This window comes from Aquarana catesbeiana, linkage group LG03 (genome assembly GCF_042186555.1).
Source record: "Aquarana catesbeiana isolate 2022-GZ linkage group LG03, ASM4218655v1, whole genome shotgun sequence".
Taxonomy (NCBI): domain Eukaryota; kingdom Metazoa; phylum Chordata; class Amphibia; order Anura; family Ranidae; genus Aquarana; species Aquarana catesbeiana.
In genome coordinates, this window is record NC_133326.1 from 605,117,185 (window position 1) to 605,143,321 (window position 26,137).

General features: G+C 43.4%; 1 protein-coding gene across 1 annotated transcript in view; it reads left to right on the forward strand.

Annotated features, from left to right (window-relative positions):
• The first annotated feature begins 2,447 nt into the window (after positions 1-2,447).
• The window catches only part of DDX56 (DEAD-box helicase 56), a 46,448-nt gene continuing 22,758 nt past the window's right edge, over positions 2,448-26,137 (forward strand). Inside the window, exons 1-5 of the mRNA XM_073622183.1 lie at positions 2,448-2,599; positions 11,497-11,658; positions 14,685-14,839; positions 14,922-15,092; positions 17,033-17,123. Coding sequence (XP_073478284.1) covers positions 2,549-2,599; positions 11,497-11,658; positions 14,685-14,839; positions 14,922-15,092; positions 17,033-17,123 — 630 coding nt within the window. The 5' untranslated portion in view covers positions 2,448-2,548. The remainder of the gene's footprint in view (positions 2,600-11,496; positions 11,659-14,684; positions 14,840-14,921; positions 15,093-17,032; positions 17,124-26,137) is intronic.

A 26,137-nucleotide genomic window follows, 5' to 3' on the forward strand; every position in this document is an offset into this window, starting at 1 on the left:
ACACAGATCTCTCTCTTCCCTCAGTCAAAGCATCCCCCACATAGGGAGTGCTTGCTAACTAGGAGCACATTTAACCCTTTGATCGCCCCTGATATTAACCCCTTCCCTACCAGTGTCATTAGTATAGTGGCAGGAAATTTTTATAGCACTGATCACTGTATTGGTGTCACTGGTCCCCAAAAAGTGTCACTTAGTGTCAGATTTGTCTGCCACAATGTTGCAGTCCTGCTAAAAATCACCGATCGCCGCCATTACTAGTAAAAATAAAAATAATAGAAAACGATCCTATAGTTTGTAGTTGCGATAACTTTTGCACAAACCAACCAATATACGCTTATTGGGATTTTTTTTTTAACAAAAATATGTAGCAGAATACATATTGGCATAACATGATGAAGAAATTCGATTTTTTACATTGTTTTATTGGATATATTTTATAGCAGAAAGTAAAAAAAATAATGTTTTTAAAAAAAAAAAATGTCTGTCTTTTTTTGTTTATAGCGCAAAAAAATAAAATACCACCAGAAATACCACCAAAAGAAAGCTCTATTTGTGGGGGAAAAAAAGGACATCAATTTTATTTGTGTACTGAGTCGCACGACCGCGCAATTGTTAGTTAAAGTAGCGCAGTACCAAATTACAAAAAATGCTCTGGTCAGGAAGGAGGTGAAACCTTCCGTGGCTGAAGTGGTTAAAGACAAACAGCTACAAGTACCTGTGATTATCCTCATAAACCTCATTCCTCTCAGTGAATTCCAGGGTAGTTCTGGTAACGCAGGAGAAGACCTTGAGGTTTTCCACCACCCTGGAACTGCAGTATTCAGGTAGAGTCTTAAGAGGGTCTCCCTAGAGTAGCTGGGTCTTTTAGAGAAGTTGTGTGTTCTTAGGCTCCTGTTTGGCTGCCATCACGCCAGTTCTGACAGTAGAGAGCCTCTCACCTGGCTGCAGACCCTTTGCCAGGCTACCTCTGCAAGTGTGGCTTCCCTGATCTGAGAGAGGAGGACAGAGGGACTTACCTTCCCTGGGCTTGTCAAGGAACCCAGGTAATTGTGCGAAATGGACCTTAAGGGGCCCGTGCCTGCATCTGAGCATGGTGAGTAAATGGGCACGCTGCTGCGTTAGCTTTTGCACCCAAACCAGTTTGTCCTACTGAGGACACAACACATACCTCCCAACATTTTAAGATGGGAATGAGGGACACCTACTAGCAAATATATGTAGGGATAGGACACGCCCCCTGCCACGCCCCCTTGAAGGAGAATGAACCCCCCAAAAAAGGTTAATTAAATCCACAAGTGCTTTTTTTTACCACTACTATTCTTTTATATTGGCTTTTAAAATATACAAATGCAGCCATTTACAATTTGGATGAAAGGTTTAGCACTGGGAAACACTTTTTGAAAGATAAAAAGTAAATTTTATATACAACTATATGGATCAGACCGGAATGAGGGACAGATAAGGGGGGAAGAGGACAGTCCCTTGAAATCACACAGATCCACAGCCTGTCAGCTCTGAGGAGAGCGATCTGTGTTCCCAGAACGGAGGAACACTGATCGGTCTCCTCCCCTTGAGCGTCCCCTCCCCCTTCAGTTAGAATCATTCCCTAGGAAACGTATTAACCCCTCTCCGCCCCCTAGTGGTTAACCCCTTCACTGCCTGTCACATTTACACAGTAATCAATGCAATTTTATAGCATTGATCGCTGTATAAATGTGAATGGTCCCAAAAATGTGTCAAAAGTGTCCGATGTGTCCGCCATAATGTCGCAGTCACGAAAAAAAATCGCGATCGCTGCTAAAAAAATAAATAAATATTTTTTTTTTAAAAATGCCATAAATCTATCCCGTATACGCTTATTGCGATTTTTTTTTTACCAAAAATATGTAGAAGAATACGTATCGGCCGAAACTGAGGAAAAAATGTGTTTTTTTTTAAAAAAAAATTGGGATATTTATTATAGCAAAAAGTCAAAAATATTGTGTTTTTTTCAAAATTGTCGCTCTTCTTTTGTTTATAGCGCAAAAAATAAAAACCGCAGAGGCGATCAAATACCACCAAAAGAAAGCTCTATTTGTGGGGAAAAAAGGACGTCAATTTTTTTTGGGTACAACGTCGCACGACCGCGCAATTGACGTTTAAAGTGTGACAGCGCTGAAAACTAAAAATTGGCCTGGGAAGGAAGGGGGTGAAATTGCCCTATATTGAACCGGTTAAAATAAAAGTCTCATTGCCCCTTTTACACCATGTGACCACTTTTATTATATAGCATTTCACACTTAGTATTTTTCACTTCGGGCTTCAAAAATCACAGTACGGTAGTAGTTTTTAGGTCCCTCTGTGACAGAACTGCTATCTTAGTCTCACAAACATGCATAGACCCAAGTCTGGCACAAGATGGCGCTGCGTCTTATGTCATTGGTGTGATTGGGCGGATTACCCTTCCTGATACAGGGACGTTGTAGTGTCCTCTCTATGGTATGCGCCGACACGCTAGCTAGTACTGGCGTCTCTGTGATATCGGTCCTCTACGGTGCCACACGTGGGTATGGCTACTCTTCGCTTCCATGAGCTGGGGCTGGATGACCGTGTACTGAAGGTGAGAGCTCGGTGTCAGTCTGGTGTTGAGTGTAGAGGGGTTCAGTGCTACTAAAGAAGCCGTGTGTTGTGTGACCAACTGATAGGTGTACACAGTGTCTGTCCAGGACTTGTAGAAGCAGAGGTCCCAGCATGGCCTATAGTCCTGATGGGTGCACTGAGTGTAATATTCCTCCCTTACAGGGGCTGGTCAGAGCTTGTTATTAGACCCCCCCCCACCATGACCCATCCCATAATGTACAGACCCCTCTGCTCCAGGCCTTCTCTCTCAGGCTGCAATCACACCTCAACATTTTGTGAACGTGCTTTTTGTCGTTGTCATTCATTGTTAAACACTTCAGCCCCGGACCATTTGGCTGGCCAAAGACCAGAGCACTTTTTGTGATTCGGCACTGCGTTGCTTTAACTGTCAATTGTGCGGTCGCACGACGTGGCTCCCAAACAAAATTGACATCCTTTTTTCCCCCACAAATAGAGCCTTCTTTTGGTGGTAATAGCGAAATTTTGAAAAAAACGCATTCTTTTTTACTCTTTGCTATAATAAATATCCCCAAAAAATATATAAATTTTTTTTTTTTCCTCAGTTTAGGCCGATACGAATTCTTCTACATATTTTTGGTAAAAAAAAAAAAAAATCGCAATAAGCGTTTGATTTGTTTGCACAAAAGTTATAGCGTCTACAAAATAGGGGATAGTTTTATGGCATTTTTATTAATATTTTTTTTTTTTTTACTAGTAATGGCAGCGTGATTTTTATCGTGACTGCGACATTATGGCGGACACATCGGACACTTTTGGTGTGATTTTGGGTCCAATCACATTTATACAGCGATCAGTGCAATTAAAAATGCATTGATTACTATGTAAATGTGACCGGCAGTGAAGAGGTTAACCACTAGGGGACACTGCATGGGTTAAGTGTGTCCTAGGGAGTGATTCTAACTGTGAGGGGGTGTGGCTACGTGTGACACGACACTGATCACCGCTCATGATTGCAGGGAGCTGTGATCAGCATCCTGTCACTAGGCAGAACGGGGAAATGCTTGTTTACATCAGCATTTCACTGTTCTTCCTCTCCTTGAGACGATCGCGAGTATCCCCACGGACATCGGGTCCGCGGGACCCGCGATCACACTCACGAAGGTTGCGGCGCACACGCGCCCGCAAACTGCTGCCTGTACGTGCCCTTCTGCCGACGTATATCAGCGTGAGCCGGTCGGTAGGCGGTTAATGCCACCCCAAACGTGGCAAGCAGATGTGCGAAGCTCAAAGTCGAAAAAAGGTACATAAGCTGCTTTGGCGCACATAGGGAAGCTCGTTGAAAGGAATAGGCTGCTCAATGGTTTAGTGCAAAAAATGCATGTTCTCGAGACGCTGGGTGTGAATCTCGCCTCATCGAACTCTGACTCCACCAACAAGTGGTTTTGATTTAGACAGTGCGGAGAAAGTTTGTAACTCATGTCAGTGTTGTCACCATGACAGGAAGTGAACAGGATATGGAGGGTGCACGGACATAATAAAATATGATCTGGTTGTCGGGTAGTTTAAATCAGAAATGCAAAGAGAAGCCCAGGAGCGGAGTATTCTGAACCTTATGGGGTGGGTGATGGTAGAGGGCTTGGTACCCAGGCTCATACCCAAGGGCCAGATCTAGCCTACGTGGTCTGGAGGTGCAGTAAGAAAAAGTCAGGGGGCATAATTTCAACAATGTGACAGAGATGCAGGGAGCTAGTATTCCCTATTTACTCAGCACACTTCTGTACCACGGGTCACAACCTGGAAGTATCAGACGATGCAGGAGTTAACAGGGAATAATAATAAGGCTTACCTATAGGTAGTGTAAATATCTCCTAAACGGGCACCGTTTTAGGAGATATTTACTGTACATGCAGCCTGTGACATCACTGGCGCATGCTTTCTGAAGGAACGGCCACCCACGCCATTCCATCAGAGCCCTGTGCCCTGAACGATGGCTCCCACGTGCATGCATAGGAGTAATGTTATCGCAGCTCCGGCCAACCACAGAGCCGAAGTTCGCAAACCCGGAAGCAATGCAGCGCTGACATCTCAGTGCTGGAAGAGGTTTGTTTTAACCACTCTATGAAATTTGGTGTTTACAAGTTAAAAACTGTTTTTTTTTGCTAGAAAATTACTTAGAACCCTCAAACATTATATATATTTTTTTCTAACACCCTAGAGAATAAAATGGCGGTCGTTGCAATACTTTGTCACACTGTATTTGCGCAGCGGTCTTACAAGCTTGTTTTTTTTGGAAAAAATACACTTTTTTTTTAATTAAAATAAGACAACAGTAAAGTTAGCCCAGTTTTTTTTTTTTTTTTATATTGTGAAAGATAATGTTATGCCAAGTAAATTTGATACCCAACATGTCGCACTTCAAAACTGCGCCCGCTCATGGAATGGCGACAAACTTTTACCCTTAAAAATCTCCATAGTCGACGTTTAAAGAATTCTACAGGTTGCATGTTTTGAGTTACAGAGGAGGTCTATGGCTAGAATTATTGCTCCCACTCTAACGATCGCAGCGATACCTCACATGTGTGGTTTGAACACCGTTTTCATATGCGGGCGCTACTCACGTATGCGTTCGCTTCTGCACACGAGCTCGTCTGGATGGGGCGCGTTTAAAATTTTTTTTTTCTTCAGATCTTTCTTCATATTTACACTAAAATGCAATAGAAAAAAAAAATGTCATTTGAAAATAAAAATAAAAAATGTCCCTTTTAAGAGCTATGGGCAGAAGTGACATTTTGACGTCGCTTCCACCCTGCAATAATATGGAGACGGGTGGGGGCCATCTTCCCCTCACTCGTCTCCATGCTTAACAGGACACAGGACCCGATCGCCTATATGAAAGCTGACCGCCCACTGAAGAAGAGGATACCAATACTTCTCTTCAAAGTAGCGACGTAAAACGACGGGGGGCAATCCGTAAGTGAATAAGGTAAGTTTAACATAATGTGCTAGTATGCGATGCATACTAGCACATTATGACATTACCTTGCAGGGTAAGGGAAAAAAAATGTCCAGCGGTTTACAACCGCTTTAAGCTATCATTAGATTAGGATGATTAAACAGAACCCGTGCCCCTCTCAGGGTCCCCCTCTAACATCAGGAGTTCTCATCAGAGTCCCTCTTTACATCAAGTTTACCATCACAGTTCCCCTTTTCATCAGCTGTCTGCACCAGAGTCCCATTACAGGACCTGGCCTCTTTGGAGCTCCCCCCTTACACAGTTACATAGTAGGTGAGGTTGAAAAAAGACACAAGTCCATCAAGTCCAACCTATGTGTGTGATTATATGTCAGTATCACATTGTATATCCCTGTATATTGCGGTCCTTCAGGTGCTTATCTAATAGTTTTTTGAAACTATCGACGCCCCCCCACTGAGACCACCGCCTGTGGAAGGGAATTCCACATCCTTGCCGCTCTTAAAGTAAAGAACCCTCTACGTGGTTAAACCTCTTTTCTTCTAATTTTAATGAGTGGCCACGTGTCTTGTTAAACTCCCTTTCGCAAAAAAGTTTTATCCCTATTGTGGGGTCACCAGTACAGTATTTGTGAATTGAAATCATATCCCCTCTCAAGCGTCTCTCCTCCAGAGAGAATAAGTTCAGTGCTCGCAACCTTTCTTCATAGTTAATATTCTCCAGACCCTTTATTAGCTTTTTTGCCCTTCTTTGTATTCGCTCCATTTCCAGTACATTCTTCCTGAGGACTGGTGCCCAGAACTGGACAGCATACTCTAGGTGTGGCCGGACCATAGTCTTGTAGAGCGGGAGAGTTCTCTTTTTATCTCTGGAGTTGATCCCTTTTTTAATGCATGCCAATATTCTGTTTGCTTTGTTAGCAGCAGCTTGGCATTGCATGCCATTGCTGAGCCTATCATCTACTAGGACCCCCAGGTCCTTTTCCATCCTAGATTCTCCCAGAGTTTCACCCCCCAGTGTATAGAATGCATTCATATTTTTGCCACCCAAATGCATTATTTTACATTTTTCTACATTAAACCTCATTTGCCATGTAGTCGCCCACCCCATTAATTTGTTCAGATCTTTTTGCAAGTTTTCCACATCCTCAGGAGAAGTTATTGCCCTGCTTAGCATTGTCCGCAAATAGTGATTGAACTGTTTACCCCTTCCTCCAGATCGTTTATGAACAAATTAAATAGGATTGGTCCCAGCACAGAACCCTGGGGAACCCCACTACCCACCCCTGACCATTCCGAGTACTCCCCATTTATCACCACCCTCTGAACTTGCCTTTGTAGCCAGTTTTCAATCCATGTACTCACCCTATGGTCCATGCCAACGGACCTTATTTTATACAGTAAACGTTTGAGGAACTGTGTCAAATGCTTTTGCAAAATCCCAGATGAACCACGTCTACGGGCCTTCCTTTATCTAGATGGCAACTCCCCTCCTCATAGAAGGTTAATAGATTGGTTTGGCAAGAATGATTCTTCATGAATCCATGCTGATTACTGCTAATGATACCGTTCTCATTACTAAAATCTTGTATATACAACCCCTGGCAAAAATTATGGAATCACCAGTCCCTGAGGATGTTCCTTCAGTTGTTTATTGTTGTAGAAAAAAAGCAGATCACAGACATGGCCAAAAACTAAAGGCATTTCAAATGGCAACTTTCTGGCTTTAAGAAACACTAAAAGAAATCAATAAAAATAATTGTGGTGGCCAGTAACAGTTAGATTTATAGAACTAGCACAGGGAATAAATTCTGGAATCACTCAATTCTGAGGAAAAAATTATGGAATCACCCTGTAAATTTTCATTACAAACACTAACACCTGCATCAGATTAAATCTGCTTGTTAGTATGTAGGTAAAAAGGAGTGATCACACCTTGGAGAGCTGTTGCAACAAGTGGACTGACATGAAGCATGGCTCCAACACCAGAGATGTCAATTGAAAAAAAGGAGAGGATTATCAAACTCCTTAAAGAGGGTAAATCATCATGCAGTGTTGCACAAGATGTTGGTTGTTCACAGTCGGCTGTGTCTAGTACATGGACCAAATACAAACAACATGGGAAGGTGGTTAAAGGCAAGCATACTGGTAGACCAAGGAAGACATCAAAGCGTCAAGACAGAAAACTTAAAGCAATATGCCTTGAAAACAGAAAATGTACAACAAAACAAATGGGAGGAAACTGGAGTCAACATCTGTGACCGAACTGTAAGAAACCGCCTAAAGGAAATGGGATTTACATACAGAAAAGCTAAAAGAAAGCCATCTCTAACACCTAAACACAAAAAAACAAGGTTACAATGGGCTAAGGAAAGGCAGTCGTAGACTGTGGATGATTGGATTTCTGTCTTGACACTTTGATGTCTTCCCTGGTCTACCAGTATGCTTGCCTTTAACCACCTTCCCATGTTGTTTGTATTTGGTCCATGTTTTAGACACAGCCGACTGTGAACAACCAACATCTTGTGCAACACTGCGTGATGATTTACCTTCTTTAACCACTACACATCCGCGCTATGGCCGAATGACGGCCACAGCGCGGACCTGAATTCCCGGGAGGCCGTCATATGACATCCTCCCCTTTGTGCGCGCCCTGCAGGGCGCGCTGTGATCACCGATCCGAATAAGGGGCCATTCCCGGCCCCTTACCATGTGATCAGCTGTCAGCCAATGACAGCTGATCACATGATGTAAACAAAAGATCGGTAATCATTTTTTTTTTTTACTCACGCTGACAGCGTGAGTAGAAAAAAAAGCCGATCACCGGCTTGGATGTGAGGGACATCGGTCCCCAAGTGGAAGAGGCACATCTGCCTCATCAGTGCCACCTAACAGTGCCCACAGTGCCACCTAACAGTGCCACCTAACAGTGCCCACAGTGCCACCTATCAATGCCCACAAGTGCCACCTATCAATGCCCACCTGTAGTGCCAATCAGTGCCACCTGGCAGTGCTGCCCGTCACTGCCGCCTCATCAGCGTACATCAATGAAGGAGAAAAATGACCCGTTTTAAATTTTTTATAACAAAATATAAAAAAATAAAAAAAATTTTTTTTTTTAAATTCAGTTTTTTACATTTTTTTAACAAAAAGTAAAAACTGCAGAGGTGATCAAATACCACCAAAAGAAAGATCTATTTGTGGTGAAAAAATGATAAAAATTTCATTTGGGTACAGTGTTGTATGACCACGCAATTGTCATTCAAAATGCGTCAGCGCTGAAAATTGGTCTGGATAGGATGGGGGTTTAAGTGCCCTGTAAGCAAGTGGTTAAGGAGTTTGATAATCCTCTCCTTTTTTTTTCAATTGACATCTCTGGTGTTGGAGCCATGCTTCATGTCAGTCCACTTGTTGCAACAGCTCTCCAAGGTGTGATCACTCCTTTTTACCTACATACTAACAAGCAGATTTAATCTGATGCAGGTGTTAGTGTTTATAATGAAAATTTACAGGGTGATTCCATAATTTTTTCCTCAGAATTGAGTGATTCCATAATTTATTTCCTGTGCTTGTTCTATAAATCTATGGAATCACTCAATTCTGAGGAAAAAATTATGGAATCACCCTGTAAATTTTCATTACAAACACTAACATCTGCATCAGATTAAATCTGCTTGTTAGTATGTAGGTAAAAAGGAGTGATCACACCTTGGAGAGCTGTTGCAACAAGTGGACTGACATGAAGCATGGCTCCAACACCAGAGATGTCAATTGAAAAAAAGGAGAGGATTATCAAACTCCTTAAAGAGGGTAAATCATCACGCAGTGTTGCACAAGATGTTGCTTTCTTTTAGCTTTTCTGTATGTAAATCCCATTTGCTTTCGGCGGTTTCTTACAGTTCGGTCACAGATGTTGACTCCAGTTTCCTCCCATTTGTTCCTCATTTGTTTTGTTGTACATTTTCTGTTTTCAAGGCATATTGCTTTAAGTTTTCTGTCTTGAGGCTTTGATGTCTTCCTTGGTCTACCAGTATGCTTGCCTTTAACCACCTTCTCATGTTGTTTGTATTTTTTTTTATATTTCCACCTCCGTGCTTGACTGTAGGGATGTGTTTTCAGCATTTTTCTTTCTTCAAACATGGCGAGTCGAGTTAATGCCAAAGAGCTCAATTTTGGCCTCATCTGAGCACAGCACTTTCTCCCAATCCTTCTCTGAATCATTTAGATGTTCATTGGAAAACTTCAGACGGGCCGGTACATGTGCCTTCTTGAGGAGGACCTTGCAGGCGCTGTAGGATTTCAATCCATGGTGGCGTATTGTGTTACCAATGGTTTGTTTGGTGACTGTGGCCCCAACGGCATTGAGATTATTCACAAGCTCCTCCCATGTAGTTCTGGGCTGATCCCTGACTTTTCTCATGATCATCCTTACAGCATGAGGCAAAATCTTGCATGGAGCACCAGACAGAGGGCGATTGATGGTTGTTTTGTACTTCTTCCATTTGCGAATAATCACTTTAACGGTTGTCTCCTCACCAAGCTTCTTGCTGATGGTCTTGTATTGTAGCCCATTTCAGACTTGTGCAGGTCTACAATCTTGTCCCTGACGTTCTTTGACAGCTCTTTGGTCTTGCCCATGATGGAGAGGTTTGAATGGATCGATTCTGTGGACAGAAGTCTTTTATACACATAACGAGTTGTCGTTAGGAGCACTTTCTTAAATTGACAGGACCAATCTGTGCACCACATACTGTAGCCAGTCTGTGGGAGCCATAACTATTGTTGTTTGGTAGGGGATCACATACTTATTTTACTAACTGAACTGCAACTCAATTTATAACATTTGTATCATGTGTTTTTTCTGGATTTTTGGTTGATATTCTGTATCTATCATTTAAAATATACTTATGATAACCATTATAGAACCTTCATTTCTTTGTAAGTGGGCAAACTTACAAAATCTGCAGGGGATCAAGTAATTATTTTACCCACTGTGTGTCTATCTCTATCGTTTAGCAAAGTGAGAGTTTACATGTACTTTAAAGAGGAAGTAAACCCTGATGGGTTTTACTTCCTCTTTATTCCCCTGCAAAGTAAAAGCATAATGGACTAGTATGCATTGCATACTAGCCCATTATGTTGCACTTACCTGCAAACGAAGCCCACGATGTCCCCGCTGGTGGCTGCGTCCAGCTTCACCCCTCTTCCAACGGGGGCCACGGACTCCGACTCTGACTGGCTGGAGTCGCGTTACGTCACTCCCGCGCATCTGCACAGGAGCCGACGGTCGCGGCACGGGCCCTTTCTTTAGTGCGCATGCGCCGATGACGTTGGCGCAAGCGTATATGGTAAATGTCTCCTAAACCAGGCAGGTTTAGGAGATATTTCCAGTACCTACAGGTAAGCCTTATTATAGGCTTTCCTGTAGGTAAAAGTGGTGTGTAAGGGTTTACAACCACTTTAAGGGACCTGTTCACATCTAAGTGATGTGCTCTCCCTTCTCTAGGGCAGGATTGTAACATTTTTTTGGCACCATGAGCTTTATGGGTGCACCTAAAAAATGTGCGTAGCAACCAGTTTCCTTCTAGTAACCTGCTTTTCGTTGGTCTATACAAAAAACACCTGCAAAAGCTGACAGTTACATGTGAAGCTAGCATTTCAAGGTTTTTTACAGTTAAAGAAATTTCTGCAATGTATCGCTAATAAAAAAAAAAAAAAAAAAAAAGTGGTTGTATGAAAGTTGTTTTGGGCTGTCCCAATACACTTGATCTTTGCACAAGAGTATGAAGCAATTGAATAGTGCACGTTTGTCTGTCACCTTGTCTCCACAGAAACCTTAGCAGTCATTGGTCCATATAGTATATACTAACCTTTACAAATTTAGTAGATTGACCTATAAAGTCTGATTTTTTTTTTTTTTTTCCTGCCATTTCCATGCCGCTGTAGGCCATAGCAGATTTAGGATGGGCCAAGCCAACGTTAATTCAGGAGAAGGCCATTCCGCTGGCCATGGAAGGAAAGGACCTGCTGGCGCGGGCAAGAACAGGGTCAGGGAAGACCGCGGCCTACTCCATTCCCATAATACAGAACCTTCTACAGTCCAAGTTGGTATGTGTACTTGTGTTTTTGTGTTATGTCCTCTTTATCCTCTCTCTATCTGATGACAGTATTGTCTTTTAAGTATGGTTATGGCTACACATATATGTAAAATTAGTACCATCGGTTTTAGAAATGTGTACAACTCTGTCTCCTCCTCTCCATTGCCCCTTTCTGTGGGGGTCCCCCAAGGCTCGGTTCTTGGACCCCTTCTCTTCTCTATCTACACCACCTCCCTTGGTCACCTAATAACTGCCCACGGCTTCCAATACCACTTATACGCTGATGACACCCAAATCTATCTGTCTACTCCTCACCTCACTCCTTCAGTCTCCTCTCGCATTACTAACTTACTAACTGACATATCAGCATGGATGTCGCACCACTTCCTTAAACTAAATCTCTCTAAAACTGAGCTATTAATATTCCCCCCCGCCCGTGCCCCCCTCCATGACTTTTCCATCAAAATCAACAATGCAACCATCAGTCCCTCCCCTCACGCCAGGGTACTAAGTGTAATCCTAGACTCCGACTTGTCATTTCAGCCTCAAATCCAATCATTGTCAAAAGTTTGTAGAATTCACCTCCGTAACATCTCTAAAATTCGCCCTTTTTTAACAAATGAAACCACCAAGCTCCTCATTCACTCCCTTGTTATCTCTCGCCTTGACTATTGCAACTCCCTTCTCATTGGCCTACCGCTCCATAGGCTATCCCCTCTTCAGTCTATCATGAATGCTGCTGCCAGACTTATCCACCTTACCAACCGCTCAGTGTCTGCCAACCCTCTACTTCAATCCCTACACTGGCTCCCAATCACCCAGCGAATTAAATTCAAAATTCTAACCACAACATACAAAGCCATTCACAACTCTGCCCCAAGCTACATCACTAATCTTGTCTCCAAATATCACCCAAATCGTCCTCTCCGCTCTTCTCAAGACCTCCTGCTTTCAAGCTCTCTCATCTCATCCTCCCATGCTCGTCTCCAGGATTTCTCCAGAGCCTCTCCCATCCTCTGGAACTCGCTACCTCCATCTATCCGGCTAGCCCCTACTCTTGCTACCTTCAGGCAATCCCTGAAAACTCATCTCTTCAGGAAAGCCTATCACGTCTCCAACTAATCTCCTACCACTTCCACCAGCTCATTCCCCACAGTTACAACCTTTTGTACCACCTGCCCCACCCTATTAGATTGTAAGCTCTTCTGAGCAGGGCCCTCTTAATCCTATTGTATTGTATTGTATTGTATTATATTATAACTGTATTGTCTCCCTTTTATATTGTAAAGCGCTGCGTAAACTGTTGGCGCTATATAAATCCTGAATAATAATAATAATAATAATAATAATAATATTACTGCTGCTTTTCAGCACTAGGGCATGGTTATTATCCTTTCTTGGCCATTGTATGTCTGCTCCATATCTGCATTGGTTTACATTCACTACCACTGTTGGAATAGAGCTGTTTTTTCTTTTGAAAATATATTTCTGCTGCTGTTAAAATGTAGAATCACCTGTTGTCTACTAATTTATACTGTCTGGTCTACGAAATACTGCACTAAAGCCTAACTGCTTGTTTACTGGGGCTTTAAATGGTCAAACTATTTCCTTCACTAACTGATGTGTCTGCTAAGCATGCTGTCTATGCACACATGCTACATGGAGTATACAGGGCTGTGTTCTGGCAATGAAATAGTGTTGCTCAGTCATCCTATGAATGAATACAAAGCTTCCTTTGGTTGTCAGAGATCATGACATTGTCCACCCTCCTTTCTGCCTCAGCCAATCAGAGGAAATTTTGTATTTAATGCAAAAATACAAAGCTCCCTGTAAATGCCTGACTCCATTTTGTTGTGAGAGTAAAGAGTCCCTGTACCGCTTCCAAGATACAGAACTGTTTATTGTATGTAGCTGATGCGACATACAGTTTATACCGTGTGTCCAGCAGGCAAATCTGCTGGTGAAGGAAATGGTTTGTTTGGGCTGAACTATTTAAAGTCATAGTAAACGTGGAGTTAAGCTTTAAAGTAAACCTGCCATGAGAGAAACATGGGGGAAGCCTTTGCTTCCCTTTTGAAAATGCAATAGGCTGGTAGTCTTTGACTTATAAAGTGGATCTCTAGCTTTTGATGAAGTTTTAATAGTTGGTTTGAACCAAACCTTAGGTACATACAGTATACAGCGCTGTATTCCAGCAGTGGGATGGGAACTTCCTGTTCCACACCCGGAACAAAATTGAGTTGGGCTGAGCAAGCTATGTATTTTCTGAATAAATACAAACCATTCTCTGATTGGCTAAGGCGGCGAGATGGGCAGATGATTTCATGACCTCTGACTCAAACAGAGCCAAACAGAGGAAGCTTTGTATACATTCTGAGAATACAAAGCTCCCTGTGAATGGCTGAGCAGCACTCAGTCCAACTCAATTTTGTCCCGGATGTGGAACAGAAAGTCACTATCCCACTGCTGGAACACAGCACTGTATATTGTATGTAGCTGAGGCTACATACAGTTCATACTGCACTGAGAGCCACTGTATGCCCTAGTGAAGTAAATGATTTGTTTGGACCAGCTTGGTCCAAGCAAACTATTTAAACTTCACTAAAAGCTGGAAATTGGCTTTAATGCTTTGATTTGCTGACCTGGAATGAGTGTTCAGATCGGGAAATGTAAAGTCCTTTATCTGCATACTTGTTCTGGATCAGTTTTGTTTTGTATGGGTCAGCGTGACAGCCTTTTAACTATTTTCAGCAGTTATGTGTTGATCAGCAGTGCAGCCTCTGTTTCGGCAGGGTTAATTTGAACATGCTTTAGAAAGTGAAGTACTATTGCTGCTCTATAATTCAATAACCAATATTAACTATGCTGCATTTAAACAAGATAGCCAACATCAAAGTTTTCCTTGATTTTGTAAATTTCTTAATTCCCCCTCTTCTTTACTCCTCATATTACTTGAGTTCATTGTACGCAGTTTTAATGAATGAACAATGTTTGTATCTGTGTGTTTTCATATCTCCTGTATTCTTTTGTTTGCAGACTGTCTCTGAGCAGGCAGTTCGGGTCCTGATCCTGGTACCCACCAAGGAGCTTGGCCAGCAGGTTCAGCAGATGATTCGTCAGCTGACATTCTACTGTGCCCGTGATATAAGAGTGGCAGACATCTCTGGGCAGGTGGATGTTTCTGCCCAGAGGTAGGTGTTCTTCATGTACAGTGAATAGTACCTTTTGGAAACTTGGTGCACTTTCATTAACTGGGGCTCCTTTTTCTTTCAGGCCAATCCTTATGGAAAAACCGGATATTGTGGTGGGTACACCATCCAGAGTACTTTGTCACATGAATCAGGGAACATTGTGTGTGCGGGACACCCTCCAAGCAATGGTGATTGATGAAGCTGACCTGATCTTCTCATTTGGATTTGAAGATGATTTGAAAAACTTGCTGTGGTAAGCACCTAATTACTGGAACTTGTATGTGTGAATGATTTAAATTGTTACTAGACCCAGGACCCTGCATTCACTATATCTGGTTTCCCACAGTACACATAACATGGAAATCCAATTATTTTAGTAAATATAAACTGCTAAATACCTTTTCACATTAGCAGTATATAGCAGTCTTGTGACTTCTGTCAGTGTCTGGTTAAAGCTTGTAGGAAGAATTTTCATTCTCCCCTGATTGTCCTGTGAGGCTGCAGAACCCCTGACCCCCTGTCTGGACAGTGCCAAGAAAAAAAACAAACTCTCTAGCAATACAGACCAAACTGAGCATGTGCAGATTGACTCCAAGGGCTCTGTCTTATCAGGAGATAGATTGGGGACAGCGGAAGAAGGGGAGGATCCGAGAAGACAGGATCATACAGCCTTTTTACACAATGTGGAGGATTAACTTAGGTTCCACATTGAGTATAACAAGCATGCTGTACTGCATATACAGACTGATTTTAATGATGTGGGTTTGGTAACACTTAAAGGTTGTCCATCTGCTAAATTCTCTAGCTTCTGTCAATGTGGATATCCCGAAAAAGCTGGAGGTCCCCCCCCCCAATAAATGTCTGCGTGGTTCCACTGTCAATAGGAGAACTCCACTGACAGCTGAATAAGTTCATTGGTTAAGGACACAGCGGCCAGGCTCCTTAACAACTGATAATTGACGTGTTTTTTCTTTTTTTTTTTTTTTTTTTACACATTTCAGCTGTCGGTGGGGTAATCCCGCTGACGGCTCAAAGAACTGAGCCTAAAAGTTTTGGTTTCAAGTATCAGTGCATTTGCACGAGTACCGATACTTGTGCAAATGCTCAGTATCGGCACCGGTATCAGTAGAGGTGCAACCCTAATTAAAGTGTTACTAAAACTACCACAGTAAAATCAGTCTGTATATGCAGTAAAGCATGCTTGTTCTAAGCACTATGGAGCCTAAGGGGTTAATCTTCTGCTCTGTGTAAAATGGCTGTTTTGATCCTGTCTTCTCTTATCATCCCCTTCTTCCACTGTCCCCAAGTTTTTTTCTTTTCTTGGGAGGGTGCATATGATCAGCACAGGGTGAATCGGCACTGTCCAGACAGAGGGTTAGGAGTCCTGCAGCCTCACAGGACAGTCAGAGTAGAATTAAAACTCCTCTTACAAGCTTTACTAGAAGTCACAAGACTGCTATACACTGCTGATGAGAAAAGGTATTTAGCAGTTTATATTTACTAAAATAATTGCATTTCCATGTTCTGTGTACTGTGGAAGACCAGATATAGTGAATGCAGGGTCCTGGGTTTAGGAACACTTTAACTGTGTGTTCTCAAAGCACAATTCCTGCCTGAACATTTTTATTTTTTAGCGTTGTAATTTTAGTATTGCACAAAAAGAGTTATGCCCTATACACACAATTGGATTTTCCAAATGTTGGATGTGAGCTTGTTGGCTAAAAGTCCGACTGTGTGTTTGCTCCATCGAACATTTGTTGGCGGACTTTCCGCCAACAAATGTTGGCTAGCAGGTTCTCAAATTTTCCGCCAACAAAACTTTGTTGTCGGAATTTCCGATCGTGTGTACACAAGTCCGACGCACAAAAGTTCACGCATGCTCGGAATCAAGCAGAAGGAGCCGCACTGGCTATCGAACTTCCTTTTTCTCGGCTCGTCGTACGTCTTGTACATCACCACATTTGTAATTGTTGGCCAACATTTGTGTGACCGTGTGTATGCAAGACAAGTTGGAGCCAACAACCTTCAAACAAAATTCCATGGTTTTGTTGTCGGAAAGTCCGATTGTGTGTACGGGGCATTAGAACTTCTGACAATGTTAATTGCTGTATGTGTTGTTTATCCTGGTGACAGCTGTTCCTGAAAGCATTTACTACTAGACCTCATAATTTTTTTATTTTTTTTTTTTATCAGCCAACTTCCTAAGATATTTCAGTCTTTCCTTATGTCTGCCACGTTTAATGAAGATGTCCAGGCACTTAAAGAGCTTGTGTTGCACAATCCCGTGAGTTTGATTTTCGGTTATATACAGTATATCTATCAGGATTTATTAGTGGAGGGTCAGCTAGATAGTTACAGTTGTTTACATTTAGTATACTTGAAGGTGAATTCTGAAAAGCCATGAAAGTATGAGTTCTAGAGCCTTGTACTAAAAGTAAACCCCAAAAATGCATTTTTCTCTCTTACGATCTTTGTTAAATTTACTTTTGAATGCATTTTTGTTTTATCTGTTCAATAAAAAATACTTATTGATCCTACCAGAAATAACTTTTATCAGTTAGCATTTTCACAAGCTATCTCTTTGGAGTAAAGATCACCTCCCCATCCATGTTATGGAACTTTAAAGGGGGGGGATAGTCTGTAGTCCTAACACACTTCCCTCCTGCTGCTGATTCAAACTTACAGTAGGGTGAGTGAGAATTGTCTCCCTAGTACTGGTATGATCATCCGTAAAAAATAAAGCGGAGAAAAAAGCTGTGAAAAAGCCTGAAAAAAACAAACTAATGCAGCTACCACATCTAAACTACATTTTTGTTCTTGGGTTTAGATACACTTTAACCACTTGTCTTCCGGAACATATGCTCCCCTTCACGACCAGACCACTTTTTTGCGGTACGGCACTGTTACTTTAACTGACAATTGCGCAGTTGTGCAACGCTGTACCCAAATAAAATTTGTGTTTTTTATTGGTTGCACTATAAATAAAAAAAAGACCTACAATTTTGAAAAAAATATATATTTTTTACTTTCTGCTATAAAACATATTCAATAATTTTTTTTTAAGTCACATTTCTTCATAAATTTAGGCCAATATGTATTCTGCTACATATTTTTGGTAAAAAGTAAGTAAGCGTATATTGATTGGTTTGTGCAAAAGTTATAGCGTCTACAAACTATGGTGTGTGTGTGTGTATATACAGATACTCCTCATTTAATGACTTGCATGTTTAACAACCACTTGGATTAAGGACCAGCTCTCCCCACCCGAACGATGCACTATACATTATTGTGTTGTACAGTACAGAATTTTCGTTTGTGTTCTGTACTTATGCAAACTAAAACGTTAATAAGCTGGAGTTGTGTGTTTAGACCTTTTTTATTCTTTTTCACAGTAAGTAGTTAAGAATGCTTAACCCCTTCCCGACCGGCGCACGCCGATGTACGTCGGCAGAATGGCAGGGCTGGGCAAATGATAGCCCATCCCCCTACAGTTAGTAATCACTCCCCTAGAACATACTTAACCCCTCCCCGCCCCCTAGTGGTTAACCCCTTCACTGCCAGTGTCATTTACACAGGAATCGGTGCATTTTTATAGCACTGATTGCTGTATAAATGACAATGGTCCCAAAAATGTCCGACATGTCCGCTATAATGTCGCAGTCACAACAAAAATCGCTGATCGCCGCCATTACTAGTTAAAAAAAATTATTAATAAAAATGCCATAAAACTATCCCCTATTTTGTAAACGCTATAACTTGCACAAACCAATCAATAAACGCTTATTGCGATTTTTTTTTTTTTTAACCAAAAATATGTAGAAGAATACGATCGGCCTAAACTGAGGAAAAAAAATGTTTTTTTATATATTTTTGGGGGATATTTATTATAGCAAAATGTAAAAAGTGTGTTTTTTCAAAATTGTCGCTCCTATTTTGTTTATAGCGCAAAAAATAAAAATCGCAGAGGCCATCAAATACCACCAAAGGAAAGCTCTATTTGTGGGGAAAAAAGGACGTCAATTTTGTTTGGGAGACACGTCGCACGCCCGCGCAGTGCCGAATTGCAAAAAACGCTCTGGTCAGGAAGGGGGTAAAATCTTCCGGGGCCGAAGCGGTTAAAATATCGATTACTTGTGATTCCTCATTTAACAACCAATTCGTTTAATGACCTGGTCGTTAAGTGAGGAGTACCTGGTCGTTAAGTGAGGAGTACCTGTATTTACTGGAATTTTTATTTATTTTTTACTAGTAATGGCGGACGATCAACGACTTTTAGCGGGAATTCAATATTGCAGGAAATAACCAGACACTAACGGACCCTTTGTGGGAATCAGGGACACTAATACAGTGATTAGTGCTAACAATATGCACTGTCACTGTACTAGTGACACTGGCTGGGAAGGGGTTAAACATCTAGGGCGATCAAAGGGTTAACTGTGCTTAACCAGTGTTTGTGTAAACCAGGGATTCTCAAGCTACGGCCCTCCAGCTGTTGCAGAGCTACACATCCCATGAGGCATTGTAAAACTCTGACATTCACAGACATGACTAGGCATGATGGGAATTGTAGTTCCTGAACAACTGGAGGGCCATAGTTTGAAGACCCCTGGTGTAAACTGTGTGATGCTTTTACTAAGGGAAGTGATGGATTTTATTCCCTGCTTTGTAGAGACACAAAATCCATCACTTCCCCCTGTCAGAACAAAGCTCTGCCTTGTTTACATCGGCATAGCTCCATTCTGTGTCTATGCTTGACGGTTGGTGGGTGCCGGCGGACATTCATTGGTTGGCACCGCAGATAGGCGAAAGTGCAGAATCACATGTGTTTATATACAGGATCTCACAAAAGTGAGTACACCCCTCACATTTTTGTAAATTATTTTATTATATGTTTTCATGTGACAACACTTGGGTTGCATTCACACTGGAGCCTTTCAAAGTCGCACGTTTTTACTGTGTTTTTGTCGCAATTTTGTAAAGGTCACCAATGTAAAAAGCAGAAAAACGCCTGTAATCTGCCCCAAAGAAGCTCTTGTTCTTTTTTGAGCTTAAGGCATTTTTCAGGCGTTTTGCTTCAGGTGACAAAACGCTCAGATGTGAACAGGTGCCATTGAAATGAATGAGATTTTGATTTTTCTTCTTAGGCGTTTTTCAGGCGTTTTAGGAGCAATTTGTGAGCTGAAATTGCTCAGGTGTGAATGCAGACTGAAGAAATGACACTTTGCTATAATGTAAAGTAGTGAGTGTACAGCTTGTATAACAGTGTAAATTTGCTGTCCCCTCAAAATAACTCAACATACAGCCATTAATGTCTAAACCACTGGCAACAAAACTGAGTACACCCCTAAGTGAAAATGTCAAAATTGGGCCCAAAGTGTCAATATTTTGTGTGGCCACCATTATTTTCCAGCACTGCCTTAATCCCCTTGGGCATGGAGTTCACCAGAGCTTCACAGGTTGCCACTGAAGGCCCCTTCCACTCCTCCATGATGACATCACAGAGCTGGTGGATGTTAGAGATCTTGTGCTCCTCCACCTTCCGTTTGAGGATGCCCCACAGATGCTCAATAGGGTTTAGGTCTGTAGACATGCTTGGCCAGTCCATTACCTTTACCTTCAGCTTCTTTAGCAAGGCAGTGGTCATCTCGGAGGTGTGTTTGGGGTTGTTATCATGCTGGAATACTGCCCTGCGGCCCAGTCTCCGAAGGGAGGGATCATGCTCTGCTTCAGTATGTCACAGTACATGTTGGCATTCATGGTTCCCTCAATGAAGTGTAGCTCCCCAGTGCCGGCAGCACTCATGCAGCCCCAGACCATGACACTCCCACCACCATGCTTGACTGTAGGCAAGACACACTTGTCTTTGTACTCACCTGGTTCGGTTGCCGCCACACACGCTTGACACATCTGAATCAAATAAGTTTATCTTGGTCTCATCAGACCACAGGACATGGTTCCAGTAATCCATGTCCTTAGTCTGCTTGTTTTCAGCAAACTGCAGGCTTTCTTGTGCATCATCTTTAGAAGAGGCTTCCTTCTAGGACAACAGCCATGCAGACCAATTTGATGCCGTGTGCGGCGTATGGTCTGGGCACTGACAGTTTGACCCCCCCCACCCCTTCAACCTCTGCAGCAATGCTGGCAGCACTCATACTAGGGCTGCAACTAACGATTATTTTCATAATCAATTATTTGGCCGATTAGTCAGACAATAACCTTTAAAAGTGTGGTGTATAATTTAACGTGAGTGTAAAGCTTTGTTTATTTAAAAAAAAATAAAAAATAAACATGTCATACTTGCCTCCAGTGTGCAGCTCGTTTTGCACAGAGTGGTCCTGAACACCGTTTTCTGGGGTCCCTCGGAGGCTCTCGCGGCTCCTCCCCACATCAGATAACCCCCTAGGAGAAGCACTCTCCCAGGGGGTTACATTGCGGGCATGCTCCTGAGTCCATCATTCGGCGTCCATAACCGCCGAATATATGACTCGGCCTCGCCCTCCGCATCATTGTATTTGATTGACAGCAGTGGGAGCCAATGGCTGCGCTGCTATCAATCTATCCAATAAAGAGCCGAGAACCCTGGGCAGAGGAAGAGCGTGTCCCCGCCGGATGAAGTTCCAGGGCTCAGGTAAAAAAACGAGGGGGCTGGGGGTTTTTCACCTTAATGCATCACAAGGGTTTACAATCCCTTTTTAATATGTAAAGTTAAAAAATAAGGCAATTTATTCTTAATCTATATGCAGTGGTAAATATAAATTACCAACTATATGGTTAGGGAGCAAAATCTTCAATCCACTCTGAGAATAACAGACAGACGAGATATACTGTATATACTATTGGAGGTTGAATCTGGTAAATATCATCAGACTCGGATCACATTTTTTATTTAGATCCCTTTCACACTGGGGCGCATGTAATGTGCCCTGCCCCCACGTAATGTGCCCTGCCCCCACGTAATGTGGCTTGCCTCCATGTAAAAGTTTACTTTAAATGTAATTGTAATGCCTTCTATTACCTCAAATCTATCAGCCTCCACTTTCTCTGAGTTCAGATGCTGATCTTCCCTGCGCAGTCTTTAAAGTAATTTTTTTTTTTTTAAAACAACAAACATGTTATGCTTACCTGCTCTGTGTAATGGTTTTGCACAGAGCAGCCCCAATTCTTCTATTCTGGGGTCCCCCACAGACGCTTCTGGCTCCTCCTGCCTTCAGAGTGCCCCAATAGCAAGCTGCAAATTATAGTATAGCGTGACCCTATAGCAAGGTAAAAAAAACTTCTGCCTTTTGAGCCACTCACTTCCTGCCCAGGACTACATGTCCCATGAGGCATTGCTCCTCACATATTTACAAGTTTTCAGGCACTTACTGACCTGTATGGATGGTGTACTGAGCTGTATGTGTGCTGCACTGTATTTCCTGATATGTAAACATATAATGCATTCTGTATGCAGGCCAACTAATCGGCTGGCCGAGTAATCGATTATGAAAATTGTTGACAACTATTTTCATAATCAATTAGTTGTTTCAGCCCTAAATCATACGTCTATTTCCCAAAGACAAGCTCTGGATATGACGCTGAGCACGTGCACTCAACTTCTTTGGGCGACCATGGTGAGGCCTGTTCTGAGTGGAACCTGTCCTGGTAAACTGCTGTATGGTCTTGGCCACCATGCTGCAGCTCAGTTCCAGAGTCTTGGCAATCTTATAGCCTAGGCCATCCTTATGTAGAGCAATAATTCTTTTTTTCAGATCCTCAGAGAGTTCTTTGCCATGAGGTGCCATGTTGAACTTCCAGTGACCAGTATGAGAGAGTGAGAGCGATAACACAAAATTTTAACACAGCCGCTCCCCATTCACACCTGAGACATTGTCTCAGGTGTGAATGAGACTAATGAGTCACATGGCACCGGGGATGAAAAATGGCTAATTGTGCCCAATTAGGAAATTTTCTCCAATCGTCTTATAGGGCAGCATCCGAGAGATGGGCTGCTCCTTCCTGCAACAGGAGACACATTAGTCCACCATTATATATTTTGTTAGTCTCACCTGTGTGCCTCGGTTGTTTTGTGTTTCCTCCGGACCCACAGGAGCTGCAAACGTTTGTTATTTTATCCAGTCTCTGTGCTTTCTGCAGGGGACTCCCTGACCAACATCCCATTCAGCCCAGGGGGCCTTGGGAGGGCGAGCAGGGGCAGCAATCTGAGCCTCAAGGCTCTGCCTGAAGTTTCACCCCTACAGAGGAGTATGCAACTATCCCCCCAGCTGCACTACATGCCCGCCGGCATTTTTCCCCACAGCTACTGCTCCTCGATGGTGGAGGGCCATACAGCCGAGCCCCGCACTCCAGGTGCTTTAGAGGTTTTCTCGCTGTGCTGGCGACCTGGCCACCGACCATCCTGCCCGCCGATCGTACTCCACTCGCATCCCACAGACATCTCCGCAAAATTACCTTGTTTGCGGTCCTGGGAGGTGTAGCAAGATGACACTGGACGCAACATTTCCGGTCACGCAGTCCAGTCAGCGGCCATCTTGGTGGAGGCTGGAGCCTCCAGGGGCAGCACTAGAGTGAGTCGCTTCCAGGGACATCACTTCCGGTCGGCTGCAGCGCAGATTTTAAAAAATTACAAAAGGCCTTTAATGCTCCCCTCCCTATTGGAAACCCAGGAAGGAGGATGCCAGGGAGGACGTGGCAGGTGCAGGTGTGTTCACCAACCCGCACGGGGCCAGCGCAGGTATCCATTTGCAGAGGAAGACACGAAGACTTGGGCGAAATGTACCAAAGTAGATGCCTCCCTCGTGAGAGTCGCAAATTCGACTTAGCTTTTGATGATGCAGAGCATGGGAAGCAGGGGTGGTGATTTTAAATCCGGCAATGGCTTCCACATGCACAGCTTGCACCCTGTTAGCTGGCTGTCTCAACTGCAAGAGTTGCTAGGAGACACACCAAGGGAAGAATTAGTGAGGACCATTCCCACACTAACCAGAGTGGCAGCTTTCCAAGTGGATGCTTCGGCTGAAATAGTAAGATATCTTCTAGGGCAACGGCCTTAGTAAGAAGAACCCTGTGGCTGAAAGTCATGGGAGGGAACATCGCCTCCAAGAATAGGCTGTGTGTGATCCCATTCACAGGAAATTTTCTGTTTGGGCCAGACCTGTAAACTGTCCTGGACAAGACCGCAGTGAAGAACAAAGGGTTCCCCCAAGCAAAAAAAAAAAAGGGGGGAAGCACTCTTTTGTCATTCCAGGAGATTTAACAAGGAAGCCGCTGAACAGAAGATTATGTGCTAGACGCCAGGGTAACCAAAACCTTCCTGACGAAGAAAAGAACGAGGCGGTGCTAGGACTGATGAGATATTCAATCCCAGCCATCACCTGGGCACAGCTCCACATTAGGCCTCTACAGAATCACATTTTGACCCAGTGGGTTGGTTATCCATCATCCTTAGAGATGTTCATTCCTGTCCCTCGTTTGGTCAAACAATCTCTTCAGTGGTGTCTCAATCTGCTCCGTTACGCCTAGGGGCGCAGATGGACGCAAGCCAACCCTGTGAGGATCATCACAGATGCCAGTACCCTAGAATGGGGGGCGCACATGGGGGGATCTCTGTACAGGGCAGTTGTAACGCCAGATGGTCTTGAGCCTCCTAGTATATGAGGGAATTAAAAGCCCTAGAGAGCACGGAGAGCATTGCTACCAGCTATCCAGGGCAGAGATGTCCGGATTCAGTCAGACAACGACACAAAGGTGGCATACCTGAACAGGCAAGGAGGGACAAAATCTCCTAATTTGAGCCTGACAGAAGCAATTTTGTCATGGGCAGAGACAAACATCAGATCAATCTCGGGCATCCACTTGAAGGGGACAGACAACACGCTGGCAGGCTTTCTAAGTCGAAACACCAAAAAACAGACAGAGTGGTCTCTAAACCAAGCAACCTTCTTGTGGATCACGCAGACCTGGAGAGTGCCCGAGGTAGATCTGTTTGCCTCAAAGACAAATGCAAACTGCCAAGGTTCTTCTCGCTGGATCCCACAGATGGCAACTTCAGAGTGGACACGTTCAATCAAAGCTGGGCACACCAGCTGTGTTATGCATTTCCTCTGACCGCTCTAATACCAAAGGTGAGCCAAAGAATCAGGGAAGAAAGAGCAACAGTGATACTCATAGCACCTCACTGGCCCCCAGGGAACATGGTTGTCACTCGATGAAACTGTCTCCAGCCGCACCTGATACAGGAAGACCTACCGGACCTCTTATCACGAGGGCCAGTCAACCACCCGAATCACAAACTCATGAAGCTTTCGGCTTGGTTACTGAGAAGGTGAGGCTGCAAAAGAAAGAACTGTCGGACAGAGTGATGGACCCCATTCTAGCCAGCAGAAAACCCATAACTAGAGCGAGAAGGAAGGTTGTCTCCTGGTATGGGAACAAACAGGTTTCCAACAGGGAATCATCCCGGCGATTTGGGATTTCCTGCAAGAGGGAGCAGACAAGAACCTCTGTCCGAGCACGCTGAGGGTACAAGTGGCAGCAATCTCCCCCTGTCTGGACACCAGATTAGCAGAGGACCTGCTCGTAAAGAGATTCCTGATCTTGTTAAATAGAGCCAGACCCACTAAAGTCAGAAGAACTCCGACATGGGAGCTCTCCACGGTGCTCAGAGTATTCCTCTCTCCGCCATTCGAACCACTGGAGGAGTGCTCAGATAAAAATCTTACACTAAAACACGCACTCTTAGTGGCCCCAGCATCGGCCATGGTAGTGGGTTTAAGTCAAGGTTTTTTACATGATGGAACCCTACTGCCTGATCCAGACAGATAAAATAGTCCTCTCGCCAAACCAAGTTTTTCTACCAAAAGTCTCTTCAACCTTCCACAGGACGCAGAATGTGGTTATCCCATCTCTTCCTAAGTCAATGGATAGCAGAAAAGAGACGCATACAACAAGCTAGAGGTAATACTCATAGCTTATATCGAGAGAACAAAGGGCTGGCAAAGAACTACCACATCGTTTGTCCTCCATGCAGGAGTCAAAAAGGCAAAGCAGGCATCGAGAAGCACGACGGCCAGATGGATAAACCTTGCTATACAGATGGCCTATCAGGTACAAAACCTTGCCCCCCAAGTGGGGTCAAAGCCCACTCGACCAGAGCCTAGGCAACCTCAGTTGCAGAAAAGGCAGGGCAACACCGGAGCAGAACTGCAGTGCAGCGACATGGTCGAGCTTCAGTACCTTTGCGAGGCACTACTGCATTGACCGTCTGTCAAGACCAGACATTGGTCGCAAGGTGCTCCAGGC